This window comes from Fusarium flagelliforme (genome assembly GCF_020744385.1).
Source record: "Fusarium flagelliforme strain FIESC 12 MPI-CAGE-AA-0113 chromosome Unknown B0J16scaffold_4, whole genome shotgun sequence".
Lineage (NCBI taxonomy): Eukaryota > Fungi > Ascomycota > Sordariomycetes > Hypocreales > Nectriaceae > Fusarium > Fusarium flagelliforme.
In genome coordinates this window covers 4,787,814-4,813,244 of record NW_025763506.1, presented here as the reverse complement: position 1 = coordinate 4,813,244, position 25,431 = coordinate 4,787,814, and the positions used below count along the sequence as shown (strand labels likewise).

At 47.6% G+C, this 25,431-nt stretch overlaps 12 protein-coding genes across 12 annotated transcripts; 9 read left to right on the top strand and 3 right to left on the bottom strand.

The window, feature by feature from the left end:
- Positions 1 to 43: 43 nt before the first annotated feature.
- On the top strand, positions 44 to 937 carry B0J16DRAFT_372861 (uncharacterized protein; the record flags this gene model as incomplete). Its single annotated transcript, XM_046130496.1, has 1 exon — positions 44 to 937. The coding sequence occupies one exon, from the start codon at positions 44 to 46 to the stop codon at positions 935 to 937; it is 894 nt and encodes a 297-aa protein (XP_045983816.1).
- Positions 938 to 1,017: 80 nt separating this feature from the next.
- On the top strand, positions 1,018 to 1,602 carry B0J16DRAFT_343329 (uncharacterized protein). Its single transcript, XM_046128017.1, has one exon. The coding sequence runs from the start codon at positions 1,280 to 1,282 to the stop codon at positions 1,511 to 1,513; it is 234 nt and encodes a 77-aa protein (XP_045983815.1). The 5' UTR covers positions 1,018 to 1,279; the 3' UTR covers positions 1,514 to 1,602.
- Positions 1,603 to 2,341: 739 nt separating this feature from the next.
- Positions 2,342 to 3,852, top strand: B0J16DRAFT_356217 (uncharacterized protein; the record flags this gene model as incomplete). The annotated part of the gene is made up of 3 exons (XM_046129459.1): positions 2,342 to 2,563; positions 2,771 to 3,167; positions 3,257 to 3,852. 3 exons carry the CDS (start codon positions 2,342 to 2,344, stop codon positions 3,850 to 3,852), a joined length of 1,215 nt encoding a protein of 404 aa, XP_045983814.1.
- Positions 3,853 to 4,510: 658 nt separating this feature from the next.
- Positions 4,511 to 6,394, top strand: B0J16DRAFT_372859 (beta-lactamase/transpeptidase-like protein; the record flags this gene model as incomplete). Its single annotated transcript, XM_046130495.1, has 5 exons — positions 4,511 to 4,846; positions 4,886 to 5,033; positions 5,082 to 5,138; positions 5,185 to 5,458; positions 5,509 to 6,394. 5 exons carry the CDS (start codon positions 4,511 to 4,513, stop codon positions 6,359 to 6,361), a joined length of 1,668 nt encoding a protein of 555 aa, XP_045983813.1. The 3' UTR covers positions 6,362 to 6,394.
- A 143-nt stretch (positions 6,395 to 6,537) lies between these two features.
- On the bottom strand, positions 6,538 to 7,515 carry B0J16DRAFT_400157 (glycosyl hydrolase family 62-domain-containing protein; the record flags this gene model as incomplete). Its single annotated transcript, XM_046132493.1, has 1 exon — positions 6,538 to 7,515. The coding sequence occupies one exon, from the start codon at positions 7,513 to 7,515 to the stop codon at positions 6,538 to 6,540; it is 978 nt and encodes a 325-aa protein (XP_045983812.1).
- Positions 7,516 to 8,809: 1,294 nt separating this feature from the next.
- On the bottom strand, positions 8,810 to 10,653 carry B0J16DRAFT_343325 (uncharacterized protein). The gene has a single exon (XM_046128016.1). The coding sequence runs from the start codon at positions 10,387 to 10,389 to the stop codon at positions 9,241 to 9,243; it is 1,149 nt and encodes a 382-aa protein (XP_045983811.1). The 5' UTR covers positions 10,390 to 10,653; the 3' UTR covers positions 8,810 to 9,240.
- Positions 10,654 to 12,916: 2,263 nt separating this feature from the next.
- B0J16DRAFT_288143 (uncharacterized protein) lies at positions 12,917 to 14,631 on the top strand. The gene is made up of 4 exons (XM_046124157.1): positions 12,917 to 13,291; positions 13,338 to 13,551; positions 13,602 to 14,170; positions 14,224 to 14,631. The coding sequence occupies exons 1-4, from the start codon at positions 13,055 to 13,057 to the stop codon at positions 14,425 to 14,427; spliced, it is 1,224 nt and encodes a 407-aa protein (XP_045983810.1). The 5' UTR covers positions 12,917 to 13,054; the 3' UTR covers positions 14,428 to 14,631.
- Positions 14,632 to 15,971: 1,340 nt separating this feature from the next.
- Positions 15,972 to 17,615, top strand: B0J16DRAFT_288139 (uncharacterized protein). The gene is made up of 2 exons (XM_046124156.1): positions 15,972 to 16,474; positions 16,530 to 17,615. The coding sequence occupies exons 1-2, from the start codon at positions 16,059 to 16,061 to the stop codon at positions 17,362 to 17,364; spliced, it is 1,251 nt and encodes a 416-aa protein (XP_045983809.1). The 5' UTR covers positions 15,972 to 16,058; the 3' UTR covers positions 17,365 to 17,615.
- A 168-nt stretch (positions 17,616 to 17,783) lies between these two features.
- On the top strand, positions 17,784 to 19,297 carry B0J16DRAFT_363180 (uncharacterized protein; the record flags this gene model as incomplete). The annotated part of the gene is made up of 2 exons (XM_046129849.1): positions 17,784 to 18,206; positions 18,261 to 19,297. The coding sequence occupies exons 1-2, from the start codon at positions 17,849 to 17,851 to the stop codon at positions 19,295 to 19,297; spliced, it is 1,395 nt and encodes a 464-aa protein (XP_045983808.1). The 5' UTR covers positions 17,784 to 17,848.
- Positions 19,298 to 19,794: 497 nt separating this feature from the next.
- On the top strand, positions 19,795 to 22,156 carry B0J16DRAFT_400134 (P-loop containing nucleoside triphosphate hydrolase protein; the record flags this gene model as incomplete). Its single annotated transcript, XM_046132492.1, has 3 exons — positions 19,795 to 20,982; positions 21,040 to 21,630; positions 21,719 to 22,156. The coding sequence occupies exons 1-3, from the start codon at positions 19,807 to 19,809 to the stop codon at positions 22,154 to 22,156; spliced, it is 2,205 nt and encodes a 734-aa protein (XP_045983807.1). The 5' UTR covers positions 19,795 to 19,806.
- Positions 22,157 to 22,604: 448 nt separating this feature from the next.
- On the bottom strand, positions 22,605 to 23,224 carry B0J16DRAFT_343319 (uncharacterized protein). Its single transcript, XM_046128015.1, has 2 exons — positions 23,056 to 23,224; positions 22,605 to 22,984 (listed from the first exon to the last, which is right to left on the bottom strand). Exons 1-2 carry the CDS (start codon positions 23,147 to 23,149, stop codon positions 22,806 to 22,808), a joined length of 273 nt encoding a protein of 90 aa, XP_045983806.1. The 5' UTR covers positions 23,150 to 23,224; the 3' UTR covers positions 22,605 to 22,805.
- Positions 23,225 to 24,160: 936 nt separating this feature from the next.
- On the top strand, positions 24,161 to 24,460 carry B0J16DRAFT_400129 (uncharacterized protein; the record flags this gene model as incomplete). The annotated part of the gene is made up of 1 exon (XM_046132491.1): positions 24,161 to 24,460. The coding sequence occupies one exon, from the start codon at positions 24,161 to 24,163 to the stop codon at positions 24,458 to 24,460; it is 300 nt and encodes a 99-aa protein (XP_045983805.1).
- Between the last annotated feature and the right edge of the window lie 971 nt (positions 24,461 to 25,431).

Below are 25,431 nucleotides of genomic sequence, written 5' to 3'. Positions count from 1 at the left end.
AAATCCTTGCGGAGTAGGATACTTTACAGAAACTTAGCCCGTCATGGCTAACCCATTCCAGTTCTTACAAAAGCATAATCAGATCCACATGAACTCTGTCGCAGGAACTGGAACATGCCTGACACCTCTGATTGCTGCTTGCCGTTATGGTCATATAGATCGAGTGAACTTGCTGCTTTCGATGGGAGTTAATTTTGACCAGAGTGTAACCACTGGTACCTATGCGAATGCTCTATGCGCTGCAATCGACGGTCAATGTATGCGAGCTATTCGACAGCTATTGAGACGGGACCTATCGCACCCGAAGGACGATGCTATTGACATTTGGCGAAAGAACTACCTTGAAGCTTCTACGCCTGAGTACTCGGCTTCGATTTCGAAGAAACGTCAAGCTCTTCTGTTCTGGTTAATTTTACCAATTCTTCAGCACCGTCACGAGGAAGAGTTACGGGGAGGTGACACGAGCGCCACCGCCTTCAACCGGCTTGAAGGTCGCAGAGACGAACCAGACGATTTCCTCTGGGATGGGTGTGGAGACAGCGATGACAAATTTGAGAGTGACGATAATGGGTATGATACGACGAATCACGATAAGGGTGACCTAGTTAAACCAGACCAGGAACAGGAGGAGGTACAGGACCACCATAGGACTGGTAATGATTCGGGGGTCTGGAAAGAAAGCAATTCACTGACCCTGCACACAGCAGGACACGGCGAGGAAGGTGTCACGGGTCCCAGTGATGAGGAAGTGTTGAAGAACATTAACGATCTAATTTCTTGGTTGCACCAAGATTGTCGTCAAAAGTCACAGGTTGTTCAACATAACCTAGCCGAAACCTTCGGCTTTTCATTGTCGGAGCTCAATGACAGCATAGAGCTAGTGCGCAACGCTTTACTCAAGGGATTCCAGAACGTCGTGCACTTAACTCATGAGTAGCGAACCCTGGGCGCCATCACAAGGTCTTGGGCACGGTTTTTGGATCTTGCTGATGATTCTATGGGGTGGGTCAGTGTCTTCAAGAATGCTTATAGAGATGGGGACAGCGTTGAGCTAAATAGATTGCACAAAGAGGTTGAGAGACTTGCAAATGGAGGTGTTTAGCAAGGCTGTTTATGTACATATTCTAAAGATTGTAATGGAATGGTTCTTGATCCCGTCCTTTAAACCTCGACGATATATAGGATAGTAGTGCCTGAAATGGTAACACTGGCCACAGAATGTATTTCACCCCGAATCCCCATCACACCGTCCAATGGAGAAGCTTAATGGTAAGTTCTGATGATGGCTGGGAGCAACCCAACATCACCATGGTCGCCGCCGAAGACGAAAGGAAGCCAGCAGTGGAAGCCTATCTTGATCATCCAGACGTTGGTGTCCTGCCTGATGGACTGCCTAGCTTGGGTCGAATTGGCGTCTACCCAAGAATCGGGTTGGTGGCCGATCCGCCACTGTCGGTACAACCAATTCCGCTGTATTTATTCCCCACAAGCAAGGGCTACTCTCATACGGTAAATCGTGTCGGGAAGGCTGCAGCACCGACGGTCAAAAATAAGCTCAATATTAAAGACGACGATCAATTGAGCTTTGCCACCAGATTTTCGTCTGTGATTGTAGATCGACAAGATCAGGTGGAAATTAAGGGACACGGGACTGCTGATCGAATGTTTTGACGACGCATTGCACTACGTAGTACTGAGACCGCTGGACCGACAACTGTAATCGGGCGTAATGACATGCAAGGGTCAGGCAATCAGCCTTGGACCCTTGCTGATCGACTTTACCTGTTAGGGTGCGGCTGAGACACCAACATTTCGGATCGTCGGTTGATCTTTCAGCTTCACCGAAAGAACTCATCAAAGGCTCAATAAATTATTCAGACAAGTCATACATCATCTGGGTCTTCAAAGATGGGCTCTCAGGCTTTTAATCGGAAATTACCAGCCGTCCAAAGAGCCCAAAAGTAGAGTGTTAACCACCACCATAACAATTAAGGTGGACGCCACAATAAGCTACAAACAGAGCTAATGCAAGCCTAGCCATTCCTGTAATTTAGAGTGCCACCTCCGCCTTGATTCTTTCATATTTCGGGTTAAAGCCTAACAGGGCAGAGCCAACAGCGATTAAACACTTTTCGATCTGCATGTTGGTTTCCTTGGCGGGCGTGAAATCAGGGGATAACATGCCACAAGGCTGCATTCGCGAAAGAGGGGTTGAGTCGACGGCGAGATATAAATGAGTGGTGACATGCCGTGCCCAGCCCTGTTCCTCTTGTGGGTTTCTGGCTTGAACCATAATGCTCTTGTTCCTGTTCTAGACGGCCATTAATTGCAAACTTTCACGATGTTGCGACGACACATTATGCCGCTGGCCCTCTGGGTACAGCTTACTGTTGCATTCGGCTCAGATATGCTAGAGCTGAAAACAGGCTCTGAGATGATCTCTTTATCCGACGCAGCTATGAATGACATTCTTCTCCCCGACACCGTATCCAACTTTACAGAATGGATTGAAGACAGCAATCAGATGCAATCCTTCGGTTTACATGCTAGACAGCGTCAATGCGTTGATCCTGGATACTGTAAGACCAAGCTGCCCGCCCTACACGCGAGAAATTGCTGACAGTAGTAGACCCCTGTTCCAACGGTATACGATGCTGTCCCGGAGGCGACACCTGCGTATCAGGCGGATGCTGCCGCGGCAACACCCAACAATGCGGCTCAAGCAAATGCTACGACCCATCCTCCCAAATCTGCTGCTCCAGCGGCATAGCCTGTTCCAAAGGCAAGACCTGCGTCGAAGGCGGTTGTTGTGGTGCTGGTGAATCCAAGTGCGGTTCTTCGGCATGTTACGACCCTGAAACATCCGTCTGCTGCGGAAGTTCAGGTATACATTGCCCTAAAGGGTATGATTGTCAGCCAGGCGGTGGATGTTGTCCTGCGGGCCAGAAGCGATGCGGGAATAGTAAGTGCTATGATCCCAAGAGAGCGACATGTTGTACGGGACCGGGCACTGTTTGGGCTTGCGATAAGGGCGATGAGTGTTGCGCTACTCGAGGTTGTGCAAATCCTGCGACTGAGAAGTGTTGTAAGAACGGAGGTTGTGAGAAAGGAACGACGTGTTGCGAGAATGAGTGCTGTCGGTCGAGTGGATACTGTGGATCAGATGGGTATTGCAAGGCTTGTCCGGTACCTACAAGGACTATCACCTCGACGTATGCGTTCACTACGACTGCTATGAAGACTATTAGGGTTACAGATGACATCGAGCCCGATACTGGGAATGCACCCGAGTTTAGCTGTGTTCCTATGACGGCTACTAATGATGTCGGGGCTACGCTGGAGCTTGATACTGGGTGTGTTCTTCACTATGAAGCTCCCGAAGAGACAAGTACAGGCGGTCGTGCCCGTCGCGATATCGAAGCACCCACTGCAGCAGTGGCAGTCAACAGAGGTCTATTAGCTCGACAAGCTGGCTGTACAGCTTCGACCACTTACACAGACACAGTTTGGAAGACGGAGGTATACACGGAGACCGGTACACGAACTGTGACGGTAGCAGGAGACGATGCGACATTTTCTTGTCCTGAGATGGAAGTTACAAATGATGTTGGAGATACGCTTGCTTTGGATGGGGAGTGTGTTTTGTCATTTTCTCCGGCTGAGCCTACTGCTAGTGATGTGCTGTCGGCGCAGGGCGGTGGTCAAGCTGGGGGAAGTCAAGCTGGGGGTGGTTCAGCTGGACCTTCTGCGGCAGCGGGTGGGGATAATGATAGTGCTGGCTTTGCCCACGAGGTTTGGATGCCTTTGACTATTGGATTTGCTATGGGGTCTGTTGTTTGGGTCGCTCTTTAATAGGTTGGAAGCTGAAGGGTTGTTGTCGGGTACCTGGGTTAATGATGGAATGATTGAGCATTTACTTCTCTACTGTGCTTACCGCAGCCGTTCTAATTACGTCTATATGCACAGAATATCCTTGTCGAAACGACTCTATTTCTTGCTTTTGCTGAATCTAAGAATGGTCAATTGGATCGCTGTACTCGAAATGACGTCTATGCCTCCCGTATCCAGGCTGACTATTCGTACAACGCCATTGCCGCGCGCCCGTCCCAGCGGCCATTTTCTCTCTTCGCGTTATCATCGCGCTATCTTACCATTTTCATTGAAACCATGGTAAGCACTTGTCTAATTAACATCTGCGGGTCTCCATTGAAGCCATCACGATAACTCGTCGACAAAAAGTAAGCATTAAGCAAGTGGATCCCAGCGGCGCGTTTACACTAAATGGGGACATTCTAGCGTCGATCGTTGGCAGGGCTTAGCCAAGATTGGTCTTTGCCATAGCGCTGCAACACGCCAGAAAAGGACATTTAGCTATGGGAGTTTTTGAGTTACGGGAACGACGTCAAAGGCTTAAAATAGAGTAATGGAAAATCTGTATATAAGAGATGCTTGAGGATGCGATAAATTGACTTTCTGTATTAAAGAATTATCTTCATCAATTACCATCATCATGAAGACTACCTCCTTAGCACTACTTTCCATGCTAGTCCAGAATGGGCTCGCAATCCCAACCAAAGAATGCCCCATTCTCGGCCCCGTAACACCCTCCGGCTTCAACCTCTCTACTTTCGAAGCCATCAAAAACGCAACCGCAGCGTTCCCCTCCATAATCGAATCGTTCTTCGAGAACAACATCCTCAATGAAACACACACATCCTTTGCAATCAATGTCTTTTCCACAGCGACGAACGAAAGTCTGTACTCATACTATCACGCCGCCGAAGCGCTCAATGATACGCTCTCTACTGGCAAGTTGGACGATGGTACTGCTTTCCGAGTTGGTAGTGTGAGTAAGCTTTTCACCGCTTATGCTCTCCTTGTTCAGGAGGGCTTTGATGTCTGGGATAAGCCGGTGACGGAGATTTTGCCCGAGTTGGCGGGGAATAATAAGAGTGAGCCACTTGAGAGGGTTATTTGGGAGGATGTAACTGTTGGCGCGCTTTTGTCACAGCAGGGTGGTTCAGGAGGTGTTCGTTAGTACAGTCCTTATGAATCTTTTGTGCACCGCTAATTATTTGCAGCTCTTGAGATTAGTTCTCTCTGTACGGACGATACTGCTCCAGGATGTGGATTCGAAGGTAAGTCAATGTCTCTTACAAGTACTAAATTTTAACATTTGTACAGACTTCCTTGTCGCGATGAAGGAGCGAAAGCGTCCTGTTGTTCTGCCATTCGAAACCCCAGCTTACTCAGACGGCGGCTACGCTATGCTCGGTGGTATCCTTCACCGTCTGACCGGAATGCCATACAACGACGCCATTCAGAGTATTCTGTCTGAGCCTCTAGATCTCGATGTCTCTGGCTCAGTGGAACCTCAGGGTGATGACCGTAATGTTTTGGCCATCCCTGGAGACCCATCAGTATCCTCTTGGGGTCAGGATAGACAGGTCCTTGCAGGGTAAGTCATCATTCCCTTCCATTGACATCATAACCTAATAGTCTCTATAGTACTGGCGGCGTCTACTCCAATGGGGCCGACCTCCGAAAGCTCGGTCTTTCTATCCTCAACTCCGAACTCCTCTCTCCGACCGACACCCGCCGTTGGATGAAGCCCCTCGGCAACACAGCCTCTCTGACAACCCAGGTCGGCGCCCCGTGGGAGATCTACCGTCTCACTCTTCCCGTCTCTCCCAGCTCCAACCATACTCGTGTATCTGATCTGTATACCAAGCTCGGAGGCAATGCTGGCTATGCAGCTGTGATCGCCCTCTCACCAGATCACGGCATTGGATACAGTATTCTCACTGCTGGCGAGGGAGCAATTGGTGCGAGAATCCCGCTTAGGAACGCTGTTGGTACTGCTTTCGTCACTGCTGCCGAGTGGGCTGGGTGGGAGAATGCGAAGAGGACTTATCCCGGGGTTTACGTTGATGACAAGAGGGAGGGAACGAACTTGACTATCAGTGTTGAGGAGGGACGACCTGGCCTTGGTCTAGACTCATTCTTCATCAACGGTACCGAATGGCGTGGTAATCTGACTCTCCCTGGCTTGGGCGAATTCTTTGGCGACGAGATGCTCGTTCGTCTTTACCCCATTGGGGCCAAGTCAGTCGAGGGATCGAAGCAACTCATCTCCTATCGCGCTATTCCTCAGATCCCACCTATCGAACCTCGTGCTGCGGTTGAAGGCGGTGAAGGTCTGTTTGATGATGGCTGCACGAGTTGGGAGAGTGTTGGGTTCTGGGATGATAGTGATGAGTTTACTTTTGAGGTTGAGGATGGGAAAGTTGTTGGTGTTACTAATAGGGCTTTGACTGATGTTATGAGATCTACTTTCAAGCATGAGTCGGGGGAGTATTAGTGATGGAGTACATCCGAAGCCGGTGATCTGGGGAGATAGATGAGTTTTCTACATCACAAAAACCAAAGTTATCATCAAGTAACAAGTTTCAATTGACTATTCAATGAGTAAACTACTATCAACTACCTGTTGCAGAGGTAAGGACAGACATTTTATAAACAAGACAGGCCAGCGATCTATCGTCGGAGTGTCAGGAGACCGGGGCGGTATGGCAAGAGGTTGTAGTCGACATTGATACTGGGGTTGCGTCCCTGATACAGAAGCTTCAAGTTACAAGGGTCAATGGGGAATGTCTCATCGTTGGCAGTGCGAATCAGCTCGCCGTGGCTGATATCGTTGGTCCAGGTGGCGCCTGAGTTTGCCTTGCCGGCAAAGGGGTTGCTTTCGGTGCCAGCATTGACAGTCCACTGACCATCAAGGCTGTTCGCAGTAAAAGATCGGAAGAACCGACCATTTCTACCCTTGGCCTCAACAATCATGAGGTATTTGTTCTGTCCTTGAACGGTGTAAACCTGAACCGCCTCGAAGAGGTTGTCTTCAGTGTCTTGTAGGATAATCTGGGAATTCGATCCAAAGTTTCCAGGGAAGTTGCCGATAGGCATGGACGCGCGATAAATTCTGCCATTGTCGCCGCAGAAGAACAGGTACATGTTTCTGCTATCGCCAATAACGGTTTGATCGATTGGACCGAATGGTGCATTGGCAATTTCTCCAGTAAACAGAGGTTGCGGCTGAGACCAACCATTGACGTTGGTAGGGTTATTCGAAGTCCTGTATGAGAACTTGGTAGGGCCCCATTGATGGGCCAAGATCCAGATACCCTTAGGTCTGAAATAGAATAGAGTTGGCGCCACAGCTGTACCGGACTGAAGAGTCTGTGAAGCAGACCCAAGGTTGTTAAGATCCGAAACAGGGCTAAAGCCCATAGACTTCCAACCACCTTGGCCATAAGCAGTAGCATAGACTAGCTGCTGACCGTTGTAAGGAGCAACGGTAAAGTCCTTGAGACTGTTCCAGCCATTTGCAGGTTGAGCAAGAGGGCCACTTGATGTCCAACGGTAGCTAGTAGGGAGGGAACATTGAGCTGAGGCACCTCCAAGAGTGGCAAGAAGGAGGGTGCTGGAAGCAAGTAGATCGTTGTTCAAAAACTTCATTCTCGCGGTTAATGATGAAGAGAAGGGCTAGTTGGTGGAGAATAAACTGAAAGTCGATACTCGTAAAGCAGTTGATACGCGTAAAGCAGTCGATATATATATTCCGATCTTAACAGTGGTAATATTATTTGTTTTATCCTATCAGGCTGAGTTCTATCACTAATTCTGTAGTGAAATTGTTCCTATTCTGCAGTAAGCATTATATGCGCCGACATAACATTGGTGGAGGAATTATCACCATCATAGTACGACTCTGCATTTCGTTTCTGGAAATCGATTTAGAGTTCCCAAGTCCGAGATGAAATATTGCCTGTTTGAACCACGGAGGCGGACCCGAGCAGTGCGTTTTCAGATTAGTACAACCAGGTTGCTGAGCCAAGATGTAGGCACCCCTGTAGCTGTATGCAACGTGACCCAGGGTTTCATTTCCCCGCATTGAGATTGATTGGCGCGGATGGCTGGGAGATCGGTAGTTCTGAGATTGATTGGCGCGGAAGGCTGAGAGATCGGTAGTTCTCAGATTGATTGGTGCGGATGGCTGAAAGATCAGCAATTCATCCAGTCTTGTAAGCTTAGAAATATGATGTTTTAGTGTTGTGTATGTTAAGTTTGTCCCCTTGCATGCCTCTGGGTTCCAGCTGACCGAGGTATCTAGGATGACTTAAGTTGTTTTGTGATGTGTTTATGTTGGTAGAAAGAAGAGGAAGAAGACTCAATAAGAGCAATGCCTTTTATGATTAGCTAAAACCTAACATTAAGGTAAGGTAAGGTATAAGAAACGGTCCTATGTGAGCATTGGAGTTATAGTGTTTGACAAGGATAATTCATCGTGGAAATCTTACCTTTAGGATGATATTTTGGATATGACGTTTATATTGAGATAAATCTCTATTCCTTGTAACTGATTTAACAAACGGTAAATCCCTTTGCGGCACATATGTATCGCCTGATTTCAAGCTCAAAAGGTCCGCTCTCAACCTCGGCATTAGCATTGCCGAACCTCCAGTGTTTTTACTGCCAAACGAAACCATCGACCCCCCTGCAAACTCAATTTCTGTGAGCCGTGTGTCTGGTAATGAGCCCCGTCTTTCCCTGCCGAACGCTGATCACTGACTGAGATCGGCATAATGACTTCCCCAGCTTCTGATTTAGTACTCAAACATCTTTGCCGTTGAAGGAAGATTATAACTCGCACAATACTGATTTCCTGGGGGTACTTTCTGATAGAACTGGGATCATAGACGCGAACGAGATTGAGCGTCATATACATACATATTCGAGATTCCTTCCCTATAAGTGTATTGTAATTGTGAGTATTTACTAAACACAAGAATAACTATGATAACAAGAATTGAACACCAACATCATTTTGCCCCCCACTGGTGATGTCTCCTCATCATATCTGAGTCCGATATTACCATCTGCTCAATCTCCAATGACATAGTTCGAGTCGCAGAAGTAGCCCTTGTCATACCATACAAAACTCGTCGTCGCGGGATTCGTATCCTTAACAGCTCCTGAGTACAACTGACAATCCCCAGTGTCCTTGTGAAAGTACATCGTCTGGCATTTCGCAGTATTCTTGCACAGCTGATAGCATGCAAGCGGTGTATTAGCCGTTCCTTGTCCCACCTTATCCGCGTTACTATTACCAATCGGGATACCAGTCTTGCCACAGACAAGACCTTGGGGAGCTGGGGCAAGCGTGCTGTTGATGCAGACCAGTTAAGGAGCCTTGGTGTCGTCGCAGAAGCAGCTCGGCTGCCACCACTGGATCGTACTTCCGGAGGAAACCACGGATGTAGTTGAGAACGAGGCCTTGGTTTTGTAAAGTTCGCATCTCTGATTGTTGAAGTTGAAAATATCGCAGTCGCTCGCAGCCTTGCAGGCTTGGTAGCATTCCGCCAGAGTCATGTCCGTCTTGATGCGTTTGTTACTCAGAAGGTTGTTGTTTACATCACCGGTCTTGCCGCAAACAGTATTCGCAGGCGGAGGGTTCAAGGGTTTGCCGATGCAGACCTCTTTCGGGGGCTCCTCAGTCTTGGGCGGCTCATCAAAGCAGGACATGTCGTACAGCTTGATTCCGGGGAAGGGGTTGCCCTCCACGCCTCCGACTCGGCCCTTGAAAGCAATGCAGGTATCATCCTTCTTGAAGGCAATTGAATCACAGCCAACGCTCTTGCAGTGGTCTCGACAAGCCTCTAGAGATTTGGTGATGGCGGGTTCGCGGGGGTTCTCGGTTATTTCTTCAATGCATTCGTACATAGGCCGTCCTTCCAAACCGCAGACCTGGGTCTTGTGTACCTCATCAACACAGACCTCCTCTTCATCATCCGGATTCGTAGGCTGTGACTCAAGACCACAGAAACAGGACATGTCATACCACACCTCGGATGTTGTCCTGGCATCTGTGCCACCAACCTTACCCTTGAAAAGGTAACAGTTGAAGCCCTCTTCGAGTTGGAATGAGTCGCAGCCAGCTTTCTTGTTGCAGGCGTCTCGACAGCCCTGTAGCGAGGTCGCTGTAGCGGATCCAATTTCTTCCAGGCCTTGACCCGTAGGAATACCCGTTTTACCGCAGACAGAATCCTTGGGCGAGGGTTGTAGGACGTTGTTGACACACTTGGGCTCGGGCTCAGGCTTGGGCGTGACCTCGGGCTCGCTGGGCTCGGTGGTGGATGAGAACGTAGTGGTCCCAGTCGTGGTGAGGTCGGCGGAAGTTGCCGTCGTCGTCACACTGGAGGTCATACTAGTCTCTGTCGTGGTGGTATCTGTAGAAGCAGTCTCAGTGGCGGATGTGAAGGTATCAGTCACAGTACTTGTAGGCTCGCCCGAGGTTGTAGTGCCAGAGGTGTCAGTCCCAGTGGTGGTCATGGTCGTGTCCGTTGAGGCAGTCTCCGTGGTGGAGGTGACGGAATCACCCGAGGTTGTAGTAGTGGAAATGTCCGTCTCAGTGGAGGTAGTCGTGGTATCGGTCGAAGTGAACTCAGTAGTGGAGGTGAAAGAATCGGTCGCGGTAGTGGTTGTGAGGTCACCCGAGGTTGTAGTAGTGGAAGTGTCCGCCTCAGTAGAGGTAGTCGCGGTATCAGTCGAAGTGAACTCAGTAGTGGAGGTGGAAGAATCGGTCGCAGTAGTAGTGAGGCCACTTGAGGTTGTCGTCGTGGTGTCTGTCTCCTTGGTAGTCACACTTGTGTCTGACGCAGTAGCCTCAATAGTAGAGGAAGCTTCGGTGCCAGTGGTGGAATCTCCTGAAGTTGTTGTCGTGGTCTCACCGGAGGTCGTAGTGGTATCTGTGGAAGCACTCTCGGTAGTGGAGGTTAAGGAATCAGTTCCAGTGGTCACATCACCAGACGTCGTTGTTGTAGTGTCGGTCTCCTTGGATGTCAAGGTCGTATCGGTCGAAGTAGCCTGAGTAGTTTCTGAAGAGGCACTGGTTTCGGCAGTGGCAGTGGTATCAGTCTGACCCGATGTCGCAGTGGTCTCACTGGAGGTGAGGGTGGTATCTGTTGAAAGGATATCACTGGTCAATGCGGAGGTATCGGCTCTAGTGGTACTAAGATCACCAGATGTTGTCGTAGTGTCGGTCGCCTTGGATGTCTCCGTGGTATCAGCTGACGTCACTGAAATGGTTGTCGAAGAAGCATCGGTTCCAGTTGTAGCAGTGGTGCCAGTCTCGCTGGAGGTAACAGTTGTATCGGTCGAGGCAAGTGACGAGTCGGCTCCACTGGTTGTCAATGTCGTGTCTTGAGCAGCAGAAGACGTCGTTTCGGCCCCGGTCGTTGAAGAGATGTCTGTTCCACTGGAGATCGCAGTGGTATCGGCCACGGCATCATGGGAGGATTGAGTCTCGCTGCCAGTGGAAGTAGTATCCGTGGAAACTGGCAATGTAGATTCGGTTTCGGTCGTAGAAGCGATGGCTGTCTCGCCAGACGTCGCAGTCGTATCGGTCGAGATAGCAGAAGACGGCACAGTCTCGCTTGCAGTGAGCGTAGTGGTGTCACCGGCATGAGAGGTGGTCGTTTCAGTTCCGACCGTAGAAAGGATATCTCTCGCAGAGCTCATTGACACCACTGTTGACAAGGTACCAGCTCCATATGTTGTAGTGCTGATGGTAAAGGTACTGTCGGATGGGAGATTGGGGTACAAATCGGTCGAAATGCCAACATCACCACTGGTTCCAGTAGAAACCGAGTACATGTCGCTGAAAGTCAGAGTCGTATCGGTAGGGACGATCGATGTTCCAGTTCCAGTGGCAGCATCTTGAGAAACAGCATCAGACTGCGAGACTGTCTCAGTACCGATCAGGACAACGGAAGAGGAAGAAACAAGAGACGAAGAGACAGTCTCAGTCAAGCTTTCACTGCGACTCGAAGAAGAAACCCGATGAGGCCGACACGGTCCTGCATTAACGAAAGGACTCAAGGCCGAAGCCAGCAAGAACGAACGAACAAGATGTCGCGACATCTCTGCGAAGTCCACTGAGAATAAACAAACGTGAGTGAACGAGACAAATGGAAATAGTAGGAAATGTCATTATTTTATTAGAGCTGCAGTCTAATCAAGCCTCTCCTTTCCGTTGCGCCTGACCCGTGTTGATCTCCATTACTTTGTCCGCCGGACTGAAGACTATTGATTCAGAGACGGTCTAGAAGTCAATTTAACAGTAATTTTTAGAAAAGCGTTATCGATAGTCTGGACGCTACTGGGGCTAGATGTAATTAATTAGTGGACTTGGCAGGGGTTTGACAGGGGTTAGGGTCGCCTGCGGACTGGCAAGTCCGGTGCATGGAAATTTTCTATTAAGCATAAACAATGTGGCTGAGGTTAAACTTACTATTTCAGCAAAGATAATTTCCGAAGTAGAGCTTTATTTTTCGGTGAGGTGCTGGTACGAGTGATTGATCGATTGCTTTTTGTCTCTTGCTCTGTCAGTTCAGTACGAGGTTCTACGATGTGTCGAATCACCTGGACCACCATGTTGTGATGTTCATGTGTTTCCAAGCTTTGCGATCACTGAATATAAACATTAACTCGCTGAGTTGATTTTAAGAATTACTGAGACTGATATTAATAGGTATTCATTAATTGGGTATTCTGTGTTGCCGCGTTCTGATATGTTAGCAATACAGATCTTGTTAGTATAGGGTACGGGCTTTGCCAGCTCTGTTGTTCAGTAACTCGCCACGAAATCAGTGACAATCGGCCAGAAACAGTTGGACCCAGTGAAGGAACAACCTTAGTCCGAGATTGTCAGGACCATCACCTCCGAAACGCTGTATCGCAATTGGTGGAGTAACTCACTAAACTCCTTTTACGGGCCCCATCAGTCAATCTTAGGCTGTTTTAAGCTTAGTACTTAACTAAAACAGTTCCGGCTCCTCGGAGGAAAGAAAAAAACATCCACGTTCGTTCAGTCACGTTCTTTCTACCGCAGCTGAGCTGCTTATTCCATTCGTTACACAAGGTGTGCTGAATTTCGAGGCTTTTATTATTCCAATTACGCAGGTCGTAGAATTCTTCTTCAGGGTCAGTTGTAAAGATGTCGCACGGAATGAACAGGACGGAGGCCAATGAGAAGGGCGAATTGGAGAATTCTACTCTATTGGCTCCTGAGACTGCCAGTGGCGCTGTTTCACCTAGTCCAAGTACAAGCTCTTTTGTTTCTGTTGATATGGGCGATTCCGAGTTTCCTTCGTTCTGGGAGAAGTTGCAAGATGTGTATTCTCGGAATGTTGGATTGTTCTACGTCCTGCTAGCACAATTGTTCGCCTCCATTGTAAGAACTCTCTCACTCATCTATATACGAATACTAACAAAGGCAGATGTCAATGACTACAAGGCTACTAGCAACTGGATTCGAAACAAAATTTCACGCCCTGCAGATCATCTTTGTCCGCATGCTTGCTACAACCTTGATTGGCTCTTTCTACATGTGGCGCGAGAAAGTTCCCGACTTTCCTCTGGGACCACGTGAAGTTAGAGGGTTGTTGTTCTTGCGAGGCATGGCTGGATCTGTTGGACTGTTCGGCCTCTACTGTAAGTCAAGTGTAAGCCTTTCTTGGGGGAAAAATGCTGACACTGGGTAGACTCTCTTTCATATCTCGATGTATCTGACGCGACGGTCATTACCTTCCTTGTTCCGACTCTGACAGCGTTCATTGCCTGGGTTGCTCTTCGGGAACCCTTCACTGTCAATGAAGCGTTGGCAGGTCTCATCGCCTTCACAGGCGTTCTGTTCGTGGCTCGACCCTCATTTCTCTTTCCTAACAAAGACTCCTTCCTTACAGGATATGCCTCTGCAGCAACCACTGCCGCTAAAGGTATGATCTCAGCAGTCAAGGCGACTCCTCAAGAACGCACTATTGCGATTTGCTGTTCTATCTTTGGCTCCATCGCTGCTGCTACCGCATACTCGACTATTCGTGTCATTGGAAAGAGAGCTCATTCTCTTGTGAGCGTTAACTACTTTGCTGTGTTGGCAACTGTTAGCTCGTTCCTTATCATTACGATCCATCCTGATCTGCAGTTTGAGATTCCTAAAAGTCTTGCTGAGTGGGCTGTTCTTCTCTCAATCGGTGTTTCAGGCTTTTTGTTCCAGGTTCTCCTTACCGAAGGTCTGCAGCGAGAAAAGGCCGGCAGAGCAACAAACCTGATCGTAAGTATTCCTTCATTAAGATGTCGATGTTACAGGGTCTGACATTTCAATAGTACGTCCAACTGGTCTATGCTGTCATCATTGACCGTGTCATCTGGGGAACTATTCCTCCACCCGCCAGCTTCATTGGCAGCGCTCTCATTATTGGTTCGGCTGTCTGGGTTGCTTTGCAGAAGAAGGCCCCTTCAGAGCCCAAGACATTGCCCGATGAGGAGAGAAATGCTGGACTTGACAAGGATAGAACTAAGGAGGCGTAAAAGGCAAAGCATTGCACGACATGAGGGCGCCCAGCAGGACACCAGTACTAAAACAATTCAAGGACGGGTGTTTTGGATAGAAGTTCGAGAGTACATATTAGGTTACACATGTCAGTATAAGAAGCATACTTGCATCTTCAAGTCAACCTGGACTTTTATTTCCCTACCGTTATCTACTTAATCTGCTGCCTGCAACAAATCTTACCAACGTCTGAGGCTCTGTTATCTCCTTCTACCCTCAAATATCCACTCAACAACATCCGAACCTCAAGATCCCACTACAGCCCATAGCTCCCTTACTCCTCATTCATCTCCTCCTCTGCCTCTTTCAATTTCTTCTCCTTTCTACGCTCTCTCTTCTTAGTGAAACACTCAACACAAACACCAGGATGAGCTTGATGCTCCACTTTGGCATCGCCACACATGCCCCAGAAGTTGGCGCGTCGGCCTATTTGACACAAACCGTAATCTTTGCGGGTGTCGATAACTTTACCGCAGTCCTCGCAAGACAGGCTAATTGTGAGTGCATAGCACATGGTTGCAAATTTCGAGTGTTCTGTCTGTACACCTTTGGGTATTTGACTCTGGAAAAATCTGGAATAGCTGATTCTGAGATGGGGAGATCTGTGGCAGGAAGACGGGAGGAGTTGAGTGAATTGGTGGAAATGAGGCCATATATACTGTGATTTATTTCATTACCTGGAAACACAATGGTTCTGTGTATATGAACATAGATGACGAGGATGGCCTGTTCTCCATAAATATATCGCGTCTACCAAGTCAGAACAGGTCTACATGTCAAAAGAAACACACGTTAACTGGAAAACAACTGTTTTTTTTTAAGTATCAACAATATAAAACTACTAAAAGCACCTTCTTTGTTTTGTTTTTTCTTAATTTAATAGCTTTTCTACGAAAATGAAACACTAAAACTCCTAAATATTAGCGATAGTTTGTGAACTTGTTGAACTTGTGCAAGCGTTGATCCAAGAGAACGGGGGCCTCAATTCTTAGCGAGGCGGCTAACAAATTGATCAGTCTAACTCATATTGAGGCAGAGGCCGCGGAGACGACTGGTCTGCGTGGCAGTCATTTGCTCACTACGTTGTTCGGTTCACCTAGAAAGAATGCGTAGGGCATACGCAAGATAACCACGGGAACCCTACAGAGTCGTAAGTCGGAATCGAGATCAAATAGCTAGGAAATCCGAAGTTTGCCTTCAACGGTGATACCTCAAGATAAACCACGTCTTGAAATTCTTGGTACGGCTAATCTAATTTTTCGATAATAGGTTTTCTCACCTAAGTCTCAAGTCCAAGCATGCTGGCTTCTTCGAATTTTGATAGGTACTAATAACCTGCGGTTATGTATGCGGATATTCGTCCGGAGGCATTTACAGGGCCATGCTATGCACATTTTGGTTCTCCGGTTTGTTGACCACTGTGGTTGGTCGGTCGCAGAGCACAGTTGACACGTGACTGTCACCGCGGGGTCGTAATATCAGAGATATTTTTTATCGTCATCTAGGCAACCGTGCGGCATTAAACGGGCTTTCAATCATTTATTCTCGTTCTCAAGACCAACTCCCAGTCCCCTCTTTCATCAATTACAACTTGCAAGATATCTCGACAATGGCAGAGGGGATCGGTGTTGCTTCTGGGGTTTTAGCCTTGGTAACGTTCGCTTTTAAATCGAGCACAGTTCTTTTCAAAACGGTTCGCAGTTTTAAAACCCAGGACGCTAACGCGCGCGCACTCAAAACTGAGCTGAGCGATCTAACTGGAGTTCTGCAATCTCTCCTGGAAACGGTTACCAATTACCCTGAAATTAAGTTCGACTCGCTTGAATTGCCTCTCCTACGTTGTGGAAAGACTTGTGAAGAGTATCATAATCTCATTGCTCGTTGTACAAAACACTCTGATGGAACTCGGCCAAGCCTACGGGACTGGATTGGTCAGCAGTACCTGAAAGGGGACATCATAGACTTCAAAGAGATGCTTGCCGGGTATAAATCCACAATTAATATAGCATTGGCTAACGCTAATATGTGGGGTTCCTTGCTTGCCGTCGGTATTTGGATTTGACTGATAAAAATCTCATAGAACGATTACGGCTGTTACGCGTAATGCCATCGAAGAATACAAGGATATGATAGATGATACAACCTCCGACCTCCAGAAACACATGCAGCGGCTGGATGAGCGAGTACAGAGCTTGACCGCCCCTAATACCGATACTGTCGAGTCTGATAGCGCTGATTGGCTCGCTCTCTTTGAGGAGAAAGAAAGTACTCGAAAAGGCCTCCAGATCTGCATCGAGTTGTCTGAACATATTGCATCACTTGAATCCACAACGAACGAAAGTCAGCAGTTCTCTCACCAGCCTACAGCAAATAAATATATCAGGAGTGGTTTGAGTTCCGCCAAGAGCTCTATCAGTCTGTTGGAGTCACGTCTTAAAAACCATGGGACCAAGATTGATGAAAGAATGGATGCTATGAAAGTTAAAACGAATCTATCCGAAGACGACATCATACAATTGGCACAGCTACAAGAAACGAGGGAAAGCATCCGTCAATGTATGAACGTGGTTGCTGATGCTGGTGAGGACTTGGCCAAAGAACGTGTCAATGTATTTGAAGACATAACTATGACTGATAATAGTTATGGTATTACAGTTTCAACTGTAAAGGACTTGGTGTTAGCAAGGAGAGTCAATCTGCAGGGCCAAGCGCGTTACGTTGGTGGGCAAATAGATCAAGCAAGCTATAACGCAACCATCAACGCACTCACAGACCTGGACCGAGGAAGCGTTCAATATGGCGGACGGGATACACGAGACTCTCCTGAAAATGGAGCGTTTCTTGATCGTCATGGTCGCGGCGTTAAGCTTGCATGGTCTGACATATCTACTAAGTCTCCCGGGCCAGGCTCATAGGGATACCTGTAATCAGGGAAACCCAGTTCTACAGAGTCATGTTTAGAAGAGTTACAAAGGAAATCCCTATTTGCATTTCCCAAGACGTACATGTATCTTTCCTGACCTAGTTCTCAATGGGGTAATTGATGTTTATAATATATGCATTATATAAAACTCAGTCCTTGGACTATATATAGTACAGGTAGTTGATTAGTAGAGATTGTTTAGGCAAGAAACTTAAAATTTCTATCAATACTACATCAGCCCATACAACAGGACTGCATCAATGCGGCCCGCCCTATCAGGTATCAGTGGTTAGGCATCAGCACATAACGAGGCTTTTAGGGTTAGAAAAAAGTCTTCTCGTACCTGGAGTACATAAAAAAGTTCGTGTAGTCTCAGATCCCCTCACTTGAATTCAGCACAACGTTTTCTAACGACAAGACTCTTCATCCGCACGGCTCCATCAATTTGCAACAGAGACTTTCAAAACTCCCTCAGTATGGGTAAGAACGGGGAACTCATTCATATTCGTGGTAGTAGTCTGAATCACTTTGTGTTACATTCTGCGTTGTTACGTCTGATTGACCCCATTCGAGGAAACCCGACTAGATTACTCGACGAGAACCCAGATAGCAGTCTTTTGAGCGCGTCGCAACTCAAACAAAAATTTCTCGACTCATTTGCTCTTATCTGCGCCACCTCGGACTCGGGGGCAGAAACAGCCGCAGCTGTGTGTTTAGAAATAAATCAACAAACCGGGAACATACTACGTGTGGCGCGAAACCATGGTTTCTGCCCGAATGTTCTGACAAGCCTTGAAAATGTCCTCCAAGAACTTCGGGAAGTGGCTAGAAAGGGTACCTAGTTTCTCAACACTCTAATGAATTTTACTGATATGGCGAGTGTTACAGAGAAGATCTCGGCGCATGCAGAGACCGAGATGCTACAGCTGGTCGTCAAGCTCGATAGAGACCGAATATTGTCGATCGCCGAAAAAATTGAGAAACGAGGCATCCGAGACTCTCTACAAAAGGCCAGCTCTAGATTGCATAATGGTCGGGCCAAGGCAGACAAATTCTCAGGTTGGGTGGCAAATCATCCTTTCACCGCTCCTCCTCGGAATTGGAGTGATGCAACTACAGCTATGTTTATTGATTGGGCGGCGCAAGCCAGGTGGCATCATGCTGCACAATTGCAACCTCTACTGAGTAATGATGACACAGGGAACAAATCTTGGCTGAATCATTTACACAAGGTTGCTCGCTACCATTCTGCCATTAAATCCATGGTAAAGCTTGCCGTCAAGGAGCCTGAAATCTTCGCGCAAATCTCCATCAAAGAGACCATGGCTCCTAAGCAGCTTCGATTTAGATACCCCTATGACGAGAATCCACTGTTAACCGTTGGTAACCTTGTGGGGGCAGATGCGCGTCCAGTGATGGAGCAGTTGAGGAGTCGTTTGGATACGGAGAACCTTGAAGCGCGGCTGCGTCAAGCTTGTCCCTTGAAACTCACACTCCATGCCGAAATGCAACTTGTTGTATTCTATGAACGTAACCCTACTCGCAACGTCTGCATGCGGTTTATGGGAACGAGCAAAAAGGCATGCTTCCTCTGCGATAGGTACATGCGCCACCATCCATTGAGACTTCAGACTTCCGCGTCCCACCAAAAGATCTACCCATCGTGGATGCCACCACCGTACTATGGAATTACTCAGACGTCTATAAGAACTCCTTTCATGAAGCTGAGCAAAGAAATCGAGGAATTAGCAACGCGGGAGCTGAAGCATGGCCTTACTGTTCCCCGGCGGCTTTGGAACCATGATTCGACTGCAGGACCGTCTTTAACGGCGACGGCTACAGTGCCTACGGAATTAAGATCGGTAGGAGCAAGTCAGAGAAAGATCACTGCCGTTGACAGTAGTTCTTCTGAAGATTCAGAATGAATCAACAAGCTACGGTGTGAACATGGGAATTTCCTTCAAGTCGGGGAACGACTAACTACCGGACCCTACGATTGAGAATTCGATATGGGCATCGTGGAGATGCCAAGTCTTTGCCATGGTTACATCAGATAAGAATTTATTGAAGTTACTCGAATACAAGCCTCACTTTTTCACATCACAAATGTAAAACGCAACACCATGGAGAGCGGGGTTCGGCAAATCAAAAGACAAAAGCCAGGTCAAGGCATCAACGATATGCGACAGCCCAATCAGTTCAAAGAAACCAAGTATTTTTGGCGTGACAAGTCATCATGCACATAAGCAACGCAGATGCGTTGATGCCCAAGGCTGTGGGAGGCCGACCATCTTACCATGGCGACGCTTCCAGCCGAGATTTGGGGGGCCGGTTTCCAATACGTTCTGTTCCCTTGGTATATGAATGAAGAAATAATGCTACTAACGGTCGTACCAAACAGCTCTTGATTCCGTCTTAACATCTACGATTAGAAATGGACACATCTATTCCCGACACGAATATGGCTAGGGGAGATTACCGTGCTCTCCTGGACATTATCGACAATCTTCGATTACATGGAGTTAGTCGTTATATTGACCTGCCCGAGATTATCGTTTGTGGAGATCAGTCGGCAGGAAAGAGCTCTGTCCTCGAGGCCATCTCTGGCATGTCTTTCCCCATCAAAGACGGCCGCTGTACCCGGTTTGCTACGGAGCTAGTTCTTCGTCGAGGTCACAAGACTGATGCCGAGGTTTCTATCACACCAGGCAAGAATCGCTTTGGTGAGGATAAGGAACGACTCGAAACATGGCGGCCAAACGAAAGCCTAGCTAACGTGGGGCTGGGCGTCATAACGAAGGAAGCGGAATCTGCCATGGCTATCCCAGGTGGCACTGGGGAGTTTTACGAAGACACACTCCGTATCGAGCTCACTGGGCCGGATCAGCCACATCTAACCATGGTCGATCTCCCTGGACTCTTTAGGGGAGGGAACAAAGAGCAGTCTGACACGGACATCGACATTGTCCACGACATGGTGGCGTCGTATATGGTGCGACCGCGCAGCATTATACTCGCTGTCGTGTCAGCTAAGTACGAGTACGTGCTGCAAGAAGTCACCAAGATGGCCAAGAACGCCGATCCAAATGGCTTAAGAACGATGGGCCTTATTACAAAACCTGACACCTTGGATGTCGGCTCCCCATCTGAGGATTACTTTGTTCGTCTGGCTAAAAACGTCGAAGAGGAGCTTCGTCTCGGTTGGCATGTTTTGAAAAATCGCGACTTCAAGGAGCGTGATGTTACCTCAGCACAGCGCGACGAGATAGAAAGAGCCTTCTTCTCTCAGGGATTGTGGGATTCTGTTGACTCTTTACACTGCGGAGTGGCGGCACTGCGGGTCAGATTGAGCATAGTCTTAAAAGATCAAATCCTTGCTCAACTTCCAAGTCTTGAACAGGACGTGGAAGAGGGTATTCGTGATTGCGCTGAAAGACTCGATTATCTTGGCCCAGTGCGAGGAACCCCGCAACAGCAACAGAGCTACTTACTGCGAGTGAGTGAGGAATACACGAGCCTGATGAGACATGCAGTCGATGGCACGTACACCGATCAATTTTTCGGTAGTCGGAATGACAAGGCTACATTCAACAGAAGGCTACGCGCAGTTGTATGTAGGCAGCTTAATGTTTTTTCGGAGGAAATGCGGCTGAGTGGTCATAGCCAGCAGATCGTTGATTCCGAGAGTGACGATGAAGGCGACATCGGGTGTCATGATGTGCCCGAGATTTCTCGGTCTGATTTCATCAACGAGGTTGCTGATCGTCTTGTTTACGGCAAAGGTCGTGAGCTACCGGGTCTTTTCAACCCCCTCATCGTCAACGATCTTTTTGTTGAGCAATGCACGCCCTGGAAGAAGATTGTGATGTCCCATGCTGAAGACATCCTCGAGGCAGTGGAAGTAACGACAGAGCTGATAGTGGGGCAAACCACGGCAAGTGAAGTTTCCAAAGGGGTTCTCAAATACATTCGTAAAGAAATCAACGAGCTTGAGACGAAGATGATTGCGCAGATTAACACGCTACTTGAATCAGCCGCACAGTACCCAATCACAAACAACTCACAGCTTACCCGGAATGTTCAGCGGATCCAGCAGAAACGCCACAAGCGTAATACCATAGCACGAATCAATGACATGTTTGGACAGAATCGCTTTGACGGTTCCGACAAGAAAATCAGCATCAATCCTCTGGAGCTGCTGAAGGTGTTTCAAGAGGGCTTTGAGCCAAACATGGAGCGGTTTGGAAGTGCGTTGGCAGTAGACTATATGAAAGGATATTACAAGGCAAGTTACATCCTTCGGCTGCAAGTTCATCATGAAACTAACAATTTCAACCTCTCATTAGGTTGCAATGGACAGGTTCATCGATGATGTGAGTGTTCTGGCGGTAGAGGACTGTCTCATAAGTAAGCTTCCCGGGCTTTTTAGATCAGCAAACGTCATGAAGATGGGTGACGAAGACCTAGATCTCCTTGCAGGTGAAACCTCGGAGTCCTCTATGGAGAGGGAACGCCTGAAGGTGAAACTGGAGATCCTTGAGAAAGGCCTACAAGACATAAAGGGCTTTCATAAGCGAAGGGCGGTCATTGATCTTACACAACATGATGACATAGCGTGGGAATACCCCGAGAAGAAGCCAGCCAGCAGTCCTGAACAGGCCTCAGACATTTCCAGTAGCGCAAAGGCAGATTCCGACATATTCAGCACCGAGGACCTCGCTGAAGTTAGGGAGCAGACAGCTCGTCTCAGGCATTTGCTAGGCGGCTCTGGTACAGATATGTAAATGACAGTGAGTCATCTATCATAGTGCCGATGGAGATTATCAATAGTATTTAAAGCATTTGCTTCCAGAATTCAAAGCACAGGATTATATGCAAGAAACGATGTGTATCGCCAGGTATCGTTGAGAGTCAAGTGTATTAAAAAGTGCCGACGAGGAATGTCGTATGTCGCGGGCTTTATTTCACAGCATCCTGGCAGGGTTGCTATTTTTCATTCTAGCTGAGGAATTGTCGTATTACTGCTCCTCCTGGCGCATCGCCTAGATCTTATAATAGGCTTGGGTAAACTTGCAAGAATCAGGGTAAACCTGTGACATTCTTCTTTTTGAAGACTCAGTTGCCTATAGGGACCCTACCAAACCCTTCACGTGTTTACTTCTCTATCATATTGCAGTGTTTATTATAGAAAAGAGAAGAGCTTTCCCATCTGTTTTGAGACTTAGAAACAGGTATCAAAGAAATATTTAATTATATAGAAACAAAGTGTTAAAACTACTAAACAATAACAGCGCGCAAGTAGCCTTGACTCTAGACCCCCTAATCTTGTTCTATAGTTAGGCTGTCCCTCGAACTGAAGAAACAACCTTAATAGAAGATTTTGTCTTGCAACAAACCCAAAGACTTTAACGTCGGGGTACAAGCAAGGTTTCCTTAGTTGCATCTATCGTGGAAATCATCCTCCTGGCAACCGTTGTTGCAAAATCCCAAAGACTCGATTGAGGGAAGGCCATGAGGAATTGGACGGTAGATAAAGAGGGTGTTCCACTCCTTGCCCTCGCACGTGTCGGTCCTCCCGCAAGCGGCCCAGGCGATGTCGGCCTGGTTGTAGCCTGTTTTTGTCACGATATTAGCACTTGGCTATTGAGTTTAAAAAGAAAAGAACCCAGGGCTGGACACTTACTGCCGGCGTTGACAAGATGGTACCCGCAGGCTGTGTATTGCGCCATGGCGCCAGTCATGGCGGCGGTTATGAAGAGGGGGATAGAGAACTTCATGTTGACAGGGTGATTCTCTTGTGAAGTTTTGCTGGGATGTAGCTGGTGTTTAGCTAGTGTTTGCTTGTGTATTGATGATAGATAAAACTTCAGATTGAAAAGAGAATGACCGGCCGCAGTATTATATATTAGACCTGTCTCTCGATATGTTGCAACTGCTTCTTGCCAAACCGAGTCAATAGACTCGCTGTGGGACTGTAAAGCGGTCTTCTCTGCTTGCATTAGACCGGTCTGTGACAGGTAGGATTGCCGGCCATCTTCGGCGCCTCCGAGTTCAAATAAGCAGCTGAATATGATGCTGACTTGATATGGGCTTGGAAAGGAAAACGTGCATATTTAGCGCTGACGATGGCGGACCCCTGTAACGGTAGAGGCGCAGTACTGTGACACGACAATGGCACTGTTTACAGACCCACGTAAGAGGCAGGTGAGGGTTTGTTGTAAAAAATGCATGAGAATTCAGCGGTGTGAGAATGGGTACCCCCTAACCCTATCAGGGAGTTCGACCTTTTCGGAGCTATTCAACTATTGAAAAACGGATTTGACCGGCAGATCCCCGCTGACGCTCCGTAAATCGACGGAAGCCAAAATCATACGAGATTTCAAGGCTACATCGGCTTCAAGACGTGGTGTGTGTGATGGCTGACTTCCAAAACGTCAACACGCCATGTCAACCCTCTTTGTTTCTTTAGCAAGCTCCGGAATCTGGACCATGCCTCCATTTTATCCTTGCTATGTTCGCATACCTAGCCAAACCCATGATTGAGTGAGAATAAACAATTACAGAAACAGAATGAGTGGGTAGCATTGCGAAAGATGGTTTTTCCAGAAGAGACAGAAGGCACAAGCCGAATCTGTGAGGATTCACTATTAGCAAGTATAAAGAATAGGGTCTTCGAGCGAGCCTCCATACTTTTGACTACTAGCTTATACACTATCTGATACACGACTCCTTGCATACCCAACACCTCGACATATCTCCCACTTGAACAATTCGTTTTCTGACACGTTATGTCTAATAATCATCAGATCTGCTTCAACTTCCTCAACCAGTTCCCCGATGAGGAGACTAACCTTTCTGCTTTCGACCCATTGTCCATCATGCTGTACTCCTCCCAGGCGGAGCTGACCCTCGAGGGAAGCTCGAACCTGTGGAATACGAGCCTCTCCGAGACGGACAAGGGGTTTATGGGCAGGACCTACCCTATCGAGGGCGGTATGATCGATGGCTTCAACACTAATGAGATGCGGTCGCCGCTCATGATGAGGAATGACAGTCTAAAACTACCAATCAACGGCAAGAACATCTAGGTTAAGTGAAAATATTGCTTTCCTCGGCCCAGTTATACATTCCAGTCATCATGGTATAGATTCCAGTTCGAATAACAGCAGGGAGAGTGGAGTTAGCAAATAAAAAGCTCACTGCAACATCTTGTTCACATTTAATGTCCGATTACGTGTTTTAAGAAAAGGTTTGTCTAATTTGTCTATCAAGAACTATAAAATATCCAGTGATGTCTTCCCTTCTTCTTCCATTTCAGATATTCGGCCACTTAAGGTGACTACTGCTACTGTTTCGCCCTCCTCTTCTTGGCATGACACTGAAAGCAGAGGCCACTAGGGCGAACGAGAGTCTGTAGAACCTGGTTGCCACAGACGCCCCACCTATGTGCCTCTCGTCCTTTTTGACAGTTACCGCAGTCCAGGCGTGATTTGATAATGTATCTGCACTGCTCGCAGGTGAAGAGCTTCCAAATTTCGTGGCACATGATTGCTGTCTGAGACTTTTGTGAGTCTAATGTAATTCTAGGATTGAGAAATGTGTGATGCAGAAAGATGAGCCTTGGCTAAAGTGGTAGGAGCAAGGGTTTATATCTGTAGCTTCAGAGTGGAGGACTGCAGCTGTGCGGAAGAACAACACCTTGTGTCACGGTTCTGGGGTGAACAGCCAGACAGTTAATTTATCAACAGGTGATCATTCAATTCTATAGACTATTTCAACTTCAAATGACCTGTGTCACTTCAGACGTTCACATTATGTCATGAACCCTACCTCACCTACTTGTCCTTCTTCTTCTTCTTTTCCCCGCAAGTCTTGCACAAACCGTCTGGAACAGGCTTTTTCTCAACAGCGGACTTGCCGCAAACGCCCTATTTGTTCGTAGCCCTTCCTTTGTCACACATTCTAAAATCCTGTCCGTCGCGCTTTTCAACGTCGCAGTTGGTGCATCTATATGAGTAGTCAATTTGAATGCACATGTTGGGCTACAATAAGCTGATAT